This window comes from Populus trichocarpa, chromosome 6 (assembly GCF_000002775.5).
Source record: "Populus trichocarpa isolate Nisqually-1 chromosome 6, P.trichocarpa_v4.1, whole genome shotgun sequence".
NCBI lineage: Eukaryota > Viridiplantae > Streptophyta > Magnoliopsida > Malpighiales > Salicaceae > Populus > Populus trichocarpa.
In genome coordinates this window covers 6212173-6223691 of record NC_037290.2, presented here as the reverse complement: position 1 = coordinate 6223691, position 11519 = coordinate 6212173, and the positions used below count along the sequence as shown (strand labels likewise).

The window sequence follows — 11519 nt, the reverse complement described above, 5'->3', positions numbered from 1 at the left end:
ATTAAGCACTCATTAATTGTAGGCTGGCCTCCATATTCTTTTCGACGCCTTGCGTGCAGAGGAACCTTCGACTAGCACGAGACAGATCGTTTTCATGGTGCTATTGAGACTGTCGCAAATAAGTTGAACGAACAAGGCCAGAGTTTAAAGAAACCAAGAATGAATTAGAAATAACCTAGTACAAGATTTTCCCAAGACTAAGACAAAATCATGGAGATTTTCCCAAAATCATTCATGATTATTGGCGACCCAGGCCATCAAGACAATCACAACTGGTCCAAAGAATGGATCGAAAATGTAGAAATAACATCAAAACACAAGTGCATCCAAATCAATTCCAAAGCAGCCTTCTGTTAATTTCAAAGCAATGAACCAATATGTTGGTCCTCCCCAAAAACAGATTTGTTGGAGAGAATTTTCATTCTTTAGGGTAATTTCAAAATTCAAGTAGTAGGCTGAGAAGCTAAACATAATATGTATCGTATTGAAGTTTATTTTAATTGAGGCGTCACACATCTATCCAACCACTTAAGGAAAATGAAGGAGCATGAATTTGGAGGGAAGCAGAACCCTGGGCATGATTCAACCTAAAACATACTTCCATACATGCAAGTTTAGGTTCAATCATTTTACTAAATCCAATCATATATCTTTTACAGAATTCAGCTCAAAGCTTTTTATACAGGCCCGCTGACACAATTAATTGTAGGAGCAATAGCATTTACGGTTCCCAAACTTGGAATCATGAAACCACTTCAATTGTCTTCCTACAATTCCCACAGATAAAAAAGAAGAGCTTTTGATTCTTTGTTAACTAATGTAATGCAACAAAAAACGATAATGGAAAGAAACCTGGTTAGCATTAGCTGCGCAAGCACCTCCATACCACAAACTCTACACTGAGTGTTATCGGATGCAATACAACTTCCACTTCCACAATAACTTGGAATCAGTTGTCTGAGTCGTTAATCTGGGTAATTTTATATTTTCTTGGTCTTGTGGTGTCGCTATTCATGTCCGTCTGTGAAAGGATTCCATGTGCATTGTTTGAATAAAGGCAGGGATGATTTTGGTGATTGTCATCCATCTTTCCCATAACTAGACCTGCAAAAAGAGAATCGGTTAGACATAAATAGCAATAATATGATACTGCTGCAAAACAAACAATGAACTCTGCATGTCATGGGTAAAAAGAAAGGCAGATCCATATCTTTGTATTGTGGCTCTGATATATCATATGATCCGATTTTGCCTTCATCACGAAAAATACATGAGTTTTCATTTATGATTTTACTTGAATGCCCTTAGCCACCTTAACCCTGTTTTGTTTCATATGTACATTAAAAGTCCAAAAATATTAATTCATTTCAAAAACCATAAAACCGACACAATCTCTCCCCTCCATCCTCTCCTACTTCCTTTTCAACTGTTGATAATCAGAAAACCCCCTTTGAACCCATGAACTCCATGAGAAAATCATTCTTCTCTAAATCCACTGAATTTGCTACCAAAAACCATGTCTATTAATAACTACAAATCTCTCTTAATCTCCATCAAAAATTCAGAATAACAGGAGAAAAAAAAATTCAACTCAATTTGTCACTAACAAATAATTATTGGGACTTTGGTTAGTGGTTAGCCCTCCAATCAACATCTTCCAAGGTGTTCTTGTTGCAATCATGGCAATTTAAAAACACAAATCACCATTATACGTGGACAAAAGAGAAGAAAGAGGAAGAGAGCAGCGACAGTAAAAAGAGAAGGAAGTACTGTTCATGGGAGATACACATCACAGGACACGGGATTTGTGGATTAGGTTTTAGAGAGGGGTCGAATTTTACCAATCACTACTTTTGTGTGCGCTTGAATTTCTTTCATTTTTCACAATTGGTTGTTCTCAGCAAAGATAATATATGCAGTCAGGTTCTTATTTGTACTTACTTTTTTATTTGTATCTAACTACTACTAGTAACTTTATTTAACACTTACCATTTAAAATTACTATTTTCAGCTTATGTTTTGATTTTCTTGTATTTTCTATTTTCTAATTATTTATTTGAGAATAAGAAAGTTAAATGACAATTTAAAATTGAAAAAATTATGATACATAGAGAGTAACTAGTAGCATCCTATTAATTACTACATTTTATTCACTTTGAAGAAAGTGAGACATGTAGGAGAAAGAATAAAATCCAAAATTCACTAAAAGTGATAAAAGTATCTCAAACCAGGATTTATATCTCCTTGTATCTATCTCTTTATTCAAAGTAGATCCTAGAAAGTAAATAATAGAATGTTACCAATTACTCCCAAACACCATAAAATTTATTATTTAAAATCTAATAAATTCATTTAATTAAAACGTTAATTATATTTATTGCCCAAAAACCCTAAAAAATCTTTGGTGACCAGTCAAAGTTGACCCACAATTCTTCCAATCAATGCTCGCTACATAAGGGTTAGAGAGCTTGCACATGTTTAGAGTCGACATCAATTGGATGGAAACCTAGGTTTAGTTAATAACAGACCTGATTAAATTCCCAATTTTGTTCAAGGACTACTGGGATGAGTAATTGGCTTGGCACATTTTAGCCCCCAAAGAGAAACTTTTATATAAAAATTTTATATTATCATTATTTGCTAAAGATAAGCTTACAACCTGTCATCTTCTCAAATCACAGAACCACTGTGCATATGTCCCACTATCACCACCATGAAAAAAAAAACAATAAGAACAAGTTTACCCATATCCAACAATGATCTATTCAAAGTTTTTTTTTTTAAATAAAATGTATGATGAAAGAACTAAAGAAGATGATGACTAATTGTAAAAGATGGAGACAGAAATAAAAGCATGCTATATTTCATTAGCATAATCAGCAAGGGTAGGGTGGTTGCAGTCCAAGAGTGTTAGGGTTTTTGGGTGTCATATACATGTATATAGATGAAACTAGTTTATAGTTCCCTGCTTCGTTGTGGGCAAGATCAATTTTTTTATTTTTATGTAATAAAAAATATTAAACTTTTTGACATTTTTATTAAACCCGACCTAGCGGATCAACCTTAAAACCTCCTAATCCAACTCCTTGTCTAGTATAGGTTTAAAATTAAACCAATAGGGAGTTCCCCAATGTGACTCAATGACTTGGTCGATTCAAAAACATCCTGGCCAACCGGTAAAAAAAGCTCGATGATGAAATTGACATGAAAACAACTTTATGCCTAGCCCGAGTTTAAAATTAAACTGTGTATAAGTTGCCTTAACGTAACCCAGTTGACTTGGTCGATCCAAAAACAACCTAGACGATCGGTATAAAAAGTGTGAGGATGAAATTGAAAAAAAAATAATGAAATTGATAGAAAAAAAACCTTTCGGCCCAGCTCTTAACTTAGCCCAAGTTTAAAACTAAATTGCTTAGGAGTTGCCTTAAAGTGATCTAGTCAACTTAGACGATTCAAAAACCACCCAGACAACTGTTAAAAAGAGTCTTAAGAATGAATTTGATAAAAAAAAGGACAAAATTGAAATAAAAAGGGGGCAATTGAAAAAAGAAAGAGGAGTTTTAGCGAACAGATCTCCATATTAATTCCTTGGAAGTAGTGATTCTTAAAATTAAATGGTCAAGCTAGCCTAAGGCCCGCCCAACATCACCCAAGCTGAAAGAACTTGCCCATGCCTACCAAATATCACCCGGGCTCAGGCCAACCCATGGGGCAGCCTAGCATTGAACATTCCTCGCCCAACAAGGCACTCTATACATATCATGTGTTATGCTACCAAAACTTCACCTAGATTTATTGATATCAAACCAAATGACAAGTTTGGCTTGAAGCAATAAACCATGCCAAAACAATCTATAACAATGGTATAATAAGATAAAGAGTATAAACTTGAAACAGAGACGCAAAGCAACATGAGAGAAGAAAGTTAAGCATTGATCTATCTCAAAGCAATGTAAGATAGAAAGCATTCAACTTATTTCTACATGGATCCAACAGAAAGTTATGACTAAACTTCATGACTTTTCAAGTCACCTAGGTTAGCAAAAATACTCATAATAATGTCTTATCCACCACTGGGACTCCAAGCAATGCAACCATTGATATGTGACATGATTTATAAAACAAGCAAGTCTTACTACAAGCAATCCCAAACGTTCATCAAGCATGTTCAACTGAATGCATGATCCAAGCGGAGAAGATATATGTATTGTTAAGTTTAAAACTATTGGCCTTACCTTTAGCAAAAAAGCTGCCAAAGCTAGTACAATAAACACCTCATGTAACTTTCAGGTTAGGGGAGACAATGGGATTTGACAAGGTCTTTGTCGTGCTACTCTTTGCATTTCCAGCAGCTTGTCCCACAGAGTTCTTAGCGTTTGCCATCTCAGATGTCAATATTGACTTCTTTATCTGGCATAACCAAGAACAGAAAATATGTATGTTTGTGTGTGTGTATATATAAGGAAGACAGAAGGGGAAAAAGTTATCATGAAATGATTTCTGTTTCAAAACTGCTACATTATAGGATCCTCTTTATCTAACTCGCAATCAAAGATAACATTATTAATTTATATCGGAAACAACAAAATACATAATTGAAAACCTACACACATGTAGACATGTATGCTGTCATAAGTATATGTCAAGACATGCATGCCTATTGGATGGGAAGATTTTGGGGCAAAACTCACCGCCGCAAGGCGCTCCTTGTGGATATCGTTTGTTACCTGCAAATTCACAATGCAAAATCAACAAAGAGAAAAGGATGGAAAGAAAAGTTTGCACCAAATAGTGACTCGTGCCAGACCACAACTCCACAAGTCAGTGAACTCAAGTGAAAATGCTTACTTGTTTTCTGTAGCTCTTAATCTCATCACCACAGAACCCTGGTAGTGTCATATTCCAGTTTCTGTCTGCACAAAAAACATAGAAAAAACTTAGGATTTAGCATCGGATACGAAACAAATGACAACGCAAGCCTTGGATGGCTAATCCAGCAGAACTAACCAAGATGTAGAAGTATGTCTTTCGCTTCCAATGTATCTGATTTTCGATGCTTGGCCAATGAGCAACCAAATGTTGTGACCTGCACCAAGAAAAAAAATACAAATAAATTTGGAATGGCTTTGCAAAAAGAACAAGAAAACAGCTTGACAAAATGAAGATCACAAAAAGAGTGTAGAGTATAATACTCTCAGACAAAAAAGTTCAGACCATTGAAACCCAAGCTCCGAGTAACAAAACTAATCTGAATATATTACCATCAAAATTGTAGTTGAATTTTTTTTATGAATTTTGTTCAACAATTCAAGGAGAAGAGAACCTTGAGCACCTGTGCAATGTACATGGCTTTAATAAATTCAGGCAACACCTTGAAGTTCACTAATCAATTGCAATTCTTTCAATCTCCAAATGGACTATTTTAGTATTTTCTTGCAAACACAATTATTTTCCTAATATTCAGATGATGAATTTGTTTACTGCCCTTCAAAAGAAATGAATTTTCGAGATTTGTATGGTGAATCTGAATCCCATTCATTTGATCAATCAACCTACTGTTTTGGTGAATGAGCACAGCTTAGCTCCTATAAAGTAATATTTAGTGAAGAAAATTCCGCTTATGCATTCCCATGCAGTCTTAAAAAAATTGGAACAAATCAAGATTACGATCAAACAAAATCATCTATTTATAAAGCAGAATAGTCCTTGGGGGGGGGGGGGTAAGTTCAACTACTCACAGACACAAGAAATTCATCTGCTATATCTGCTAGAATCTCTACAACTTCAGGATTGAACTTCTCTGATGGATCAATCTGTACAGGAAGCAGGAAAACTCACAATAAGGAAAGAAATTACAAAAAAAAAATTGCAGATAAACTCTACGTGATAACAAAACAACAGCAGAAACAAAGCGTAAGTCTCAAACTAGCTGGGGTCTTCTCTACATAATAACACGACATTGGAGTCAAATTGTCAGGAGAGACCAAAGTCATTTTGATGCCTCTTTAGACAAGATATGAACAAGACAATCTCTAGGTGAAAGATATCATGCTTTAAAACAACCAACCCATAAATTAATCCGCTGACACAAAACTCAAGTCACAGACTGTCTTACACCATTTAAAGAATTCAAGCATAATGTCCAAAATAGTTGTATTGAACCACATGAAATTGCATGCTAAAAATTAAATTTCAACAAGGCACTGTGGTTATAATTTTTAAACACTGGCACAATCCACTACATAATAAGAAACACCAGGCTATATCCATCATTAGCTAACAACAAGACAGCCAGTGACAACATGGCTGTAGTGGAGTCCACGATACCACAACCATGATTCAAAACATCATTTCACAAGCTAATTTCAACATAAAATAAATAATTGGATGCTTTTGCTTCATCAAATACTTGTCCAGGACTTGCATATCTGTAACTCTGTGATTCTGTTCACAACCACTACAATAAACAATTAAAAAAAATATATTTCCCTCACCTCACTTGGTGAATTATTCTGGAGTAGCATGGATGTAATAAATGACTGAAGGTCTTTTATTAAGAATGACTAAATGAAAAGGGTCATGCTAAAAACAAAATATGAATACTTGAGTCAAAGCATTTAAAATGGAACCAAATTCTTCCTTTGTCTTGGTATATATATTCATAAATTAAAATAATGATGGTTAAATACAGATTTTTAAATGGAGGCCTAATACTAAAAGGAGAAAGGTATGGCACCTGACTAACTAGCTCATGAATGCTTCTTTTGCTAAGAATCCGGTTACCAGATTCATCACTTTCTGCATTAGCTATACTATTCTGCGGCAATGGTTGTACTGTGTTAGGATGTGACATTGCTAGGGAAGATGGCTTATGATTTACTGAACCTTGAACCCTTGAAACTTGTTGCAGAGGGGATAAGGATTGTTGGACTCTTGATGGTGGAAATTGCTGGCCATAATGCTCTGGTTGTTGATGGGATTGTAAAGGTTGTTGTGGCTGTGCAGGTGACATGTGCTGTTGCTGTGAAGTTGTCGGTGGGGAATGATGCTGTGGTGGAATGTGTGACCTTTGTTGCAGTGACGGAGAGTTCATCTGAGGTCTATATGAAGGGGAAGGCAATGGAGGCTTCCCTTGAGATGCAGATGACAACCACAGCTGATTGGGGGACTGCAAACTTTGCGATGTGTTTGGCACAGGAGAACCTGCTGTACCTACTGGTGTGGATCTTATAAATACATGCCCTGGGAAATTCTGCAAAAAACTAAACAAATTAGCAAAAATAACTAAGATGAGAGGAAAACCTAACTTCACCAAAACCATCCAGCAAAGCACAATTAAGAACTAGTTAAATTGTCACAGGAACATGGAATCAAAAAAATAGAAACCATGTATCACCATCATGAGTCAATTAAACCAATAGAGGAAATGCTGACGGTTTTAAAATGATCCAAAAAAAATCTCAAAAACTTTACATGGCACATAACTTCTAAATGGTAAATACAATTTCCACAGCTTTGCAATCTCTGTTTCGAATTAGAGCCAACATGAGTGTGTATGAGAAATAGCTACATAAGATAAAAATAATTCACAGTAGTAATTCCAAAACTTAGGGCTACCCATAGCTATCCAGACATGGTGCTGCAATGTATCATAGACACAATTCCTTCACAAAATGCCTGGGTTAAATTATTTAAATATGGTTCAAAACAGCTACGATGGGACTTGTTGTATGTACGCATAACAGAGGAATTAACTAATGCATGAATTCATATGGCAAACTTATATGAAAAAGTCGCAGCAATTCATTAACATAATAACACAATATCTCCCTCAATTTTCGGAGACTTTTTTCAAGATCAAAGGCAACCATACTTAATCAACACTATTCTTTCACTTGCTAATATTTGCTATCAAAATCCCATCCACCAAACCAACAACAAAAGGGAGAAAACAAGTGTAAAGAGACAGGATGAAATATTTGGAAAGCCAGTACTGACTTGGGTATTTGGGGAAGAAGTGGGTGGTCGAAGAGATGATTGAACAGGTCTCTGTTGATGTGGTCGCATTTGAGAATTCGACGCCATTGAAGCCATCACCCCTTGCCTCACCTGCACATCTCTCAAACAACAACAAGAGTATGAATAGAATAACCACATCAATTCTTTTCCTTTTGTAAAAGCAAAAATTGCAATAAAAAAATTCTCACCTGCGAGTTGCTGGTGTTGGCTACGGACTCAGGCACGTTGACAGGAGCGCGGTTCAATCCAACAAACTGGTGACCAAATGAAGAAGAAAAGGACGCGGGAGAAGGCGCGGGAACACCTAGGGCAACACCGCGTGGCGAAGAAATAGAAGGGGTCGTGCTGGAGGAGGATGGTATAGGAGGGCCCGAAGAAACAGACGGGAATTGGGAGTGGGGGTGGGGGTGCTGCCATGGCCTGTGCACTGTCTGAGGCCTTGTGCTGCTGGGGGTGGTGGTGATTGTTGTTGCTGCTGATATTGAAGGTTTTGTGGGTGGGTTGGGGTTAAGATTAGGGTTTGGAGAGGCCGTGGAGGAGGATGGTTGTGGTTGTGGTTGTGGTTGCGGTTGCGGTTGCGGTAGTGGTTGAGATGGTGGTGGTTCCGTAGGTTGCTTAGTGATGGGGGGAGTAGAGGTGGAGGTGGTGGGGGCTGGTCGGTCCATGAAGAAAAATTATGTTATCGGTGGAAACACCGGACAGGATGGTGACGTATTTATGAGACTGCTGGATTAGGCTTCGGAGGCATTCTCAATAGCTTTCGAATCTAGGCAGCAGGCCCTCGAGACCGCACCTTAATCTAAGCAGATCCCCCACAGCTTTTTTTCTTCTCTTTTTGTTTCGAGAGCAGTGTTTAGATTTTAAATTTATTTTTTATAATTATAAATTTAAATTTTTTAAGAATTACATAAAATTTATATAATTGTTAATTTTAAAACTTGTACATTTAAACTAATCCAAACATCTATATTAATAAAATAAAAAACATCCCCACAACATTTTTTGTTTCATAAGGTATTATTAAGGAATATAAGATGATTGATAAATTAGATTAGGAAGAGCGTTTAGAATTGTGATAAAAAATATTTTAAAAGATATTTTTATTTATAAATATATTAAAATAATATTTTTTTATTTTTAATATTAATATATTAAAAAATTCAAAAATTTTCAAAAAATTTAAAAAGTATAGTCTGACTACACAACAAACATCACCTTAACTTTTATTTGGGAGTGCAGTCTAAATAAAGATTTGTTAAAATTAATTTTTTTTTACTTTAATTTTTTTAACCTTTTTAATATATTAATATCAAAAATAAATTTTGATCAACAAGCAACGTTATAAATACTATTATAGAATAAAACGTCATTGTAGAAGATATATTTTGATCTCTGAGTGATGTTATACACACCGGGCGAAGATTGCAAAAGCATTCATGCGCTCCTCCGGTGAACATCATGTTTAACCCATTTCTTAGAATTATTTGATATGTCTAAATATTTAACTGCTCATGTTTATAATAACAAAAAAAAATGAAAAAGACGTTAAAACTCATTGATATAAGGCAAAGACAAATTTAATTCAATGGCATTTTGGTAAAATTACTATGCATTTGAAATGAAAAAACCGATAATACCCCTTTCTGCCAACTAACTTTTTTTTTTCCTCCTCGGAGAGTATATAAGACATTTTATTGTGCACAAAACAATAAAAAGATCTATTTACCTTGCTGCTAAAGCCAATTATGTTATATTTACAAGGAAAAAAATTGTAATTTTATTATTCTAATCTATAGTGACAGTAAATATAGGTATACAATAAATACACAGTAAAATCAAGATATATTTTAGTTTCTTGTAATGTTTAATGCCATGAAGTTATGATGTATGTTCTTTTCTTTAAGTAAAAAAAGTGTAGATTCATTTTCATATAAAAAAAACTCATTGTAACATAATTTAGTATCAAAACTAGCATTTTGGTTCATGTTACGCTATAGGTAGGTTTATTTTTTTTAACGTGAAAAAAGCATTAAGACATTAGAAAGTTAAAAAAACTATGTGCTGAAACACTTTTAAAATATTTAAATTGTGACATATTAAACTATATATTAAAAATATATATTACAACAGTAATATATTAGATTGACTTGAGTTAGTAATGGTTAATTTATGAAACCTGTGATATGGGGTGTGGGATCGTAATAAAACTATGAAACTCACATTGAAACAAATTAAAAAACTCAATTATAATTAACCAAATATTGAAGGCCAAAAATAAGAAAAAAAAATAAAAATGACTAAAAAAGTGACTTGAGTAAACTTAATTGGTGAACGGCGCAAGGCCATGGCTATCCAAATTTTTCTGGATGTAAGAAGAACAAAGTTGAGGCGATATTAGGATTTATAAAGAAGTAAGAGAAATTTAAGACTTGGGTATTAAGTTGATTGTGTTTAATAAGTTCGGTTAATTTAATAGCATAAAAAGGGAAACCCTAATTTAATAATATTAAAAATCAAGTAAATCCAAGTGAATCTCATAAACCCGAGTTAATATTCCAAAATCATAATATGTGAAATCTTAGACTCGGGTTGAATATAAAAGCTCAATTCATAACTAATTTAATATCGAAGGACAAAATTAAAAAATAAAATCAATCTAAAAAAGCTGTCAAAGCAGAAAATAACAATAAAAATAATGACGATCAAACCCGACAGGAAAAAAATGAAGGACGTTGGAATCGCAAAAAAAAAAAAAATTATAAATCATCTTAAATGAGTAAAAAATAACAATAAAAAATGATAACCGAATATGAAAAATGAGAAAATTGAAGAAAGATGATATTGAAAATAATTTCCAATTTGAACTGGATTATTTTAATCCTTTTTTAATATGCTAAGGCGATGAAGTTTTGGATCCACCCGACAAATCCGCGACCCAAGTCATGAAAACATGTTGGTTTAATAGATTATTTTTTGGTAATCTATTTTTTAATCTAACTATACAATAATAAAAATCAACATGAAGAAGAAATCCACCGAGTAAACTTAAGAAAGAGAATTCATCATGAGAGGATACAAAGAAAAAACGTTTGCTAGTTTAAGAAAAAAAATGCTATAACCTTTTTCAAAAACAAATGAAAAAAATGAGCAGTATCTAATCAAACAATATAAAAAAAATAACATTAGAATAAAAGAAAAAATAGAAAATAAAAACATCTTAAAAGGTTATAAAAAAGAGCACTTGCCAATATAATAATAATAAAAAAGGTCATGATCTTAGTAAACATAAATTGAAAATTCAATGATATTTAATTAAAAAAATAAAAATAATTTTTAACTAATCTATTTTAATGAATTAAAATTTAAAATTTATGAAAAAAACAAATAAAAAATAAAGAACAAAAAAGGCCAAGTGCATGGGCCTAAACACCTAGCCTGTGAATGAGGCCTAGCCTACATGTCAAGCTTCTTTGTTTTTTTTTTATATATATATGTTA

At 33.8% G+C, this 11519-nt stretch overlaps 1 protein-coding gene across 3 annotated transcripts; it reads right to left on the bottom strand.

Moving 5' to 3' along the window:
* Positions 1-603: 603 nt before the first annotated feature.
* On the bottom strand, positions 604-8835 carry LOC7454916 (transcription initiation factor TFIID subunit 12). 3 transcript variants are annotated; one of them, XR_008059390.1, is made up of 8 exons: positions 8211-8835; positions 8002-8112; positions 6740-7255; positions 5742-5816; positions 5011-5089; positions 4852-4912; positions 4695-4730; positions 604-1104 (listed from the first exon to the last, which is right to left on the bottom strand). XR_008059390.1 is itself a non-coding variant. In XM_024604451.2 (8 exons), the coding sequence occupies exons 1-8, from the start codon at positions 8685-8687 to the stop codon at positions 1099-1101; spliced, it is 1365 nt and encodes a 454-aa protein (XP_024460219.1). In that variant the 5' UTR covers positions 8688-8835; the 3' UTR covers positions 604-1098. The 3 variants fall into 3 exon arrangements, 2 of the variants coding, with proteins under 2 accessions (XP_024460219.1, XP_052309462.1); XM_024604451.2 differs by having other exon boundaries at positions 4852-4916; XM_052453502.1 differs by lacking the exon at positions 604-1104 and adding an exon at positions 4239-4413 and having other exon boundaries at positions 4852-4916; positions 8211-8834.
* Between the last annotated feature and the right edge of the window lie 2684 nt (positions 8836-11519).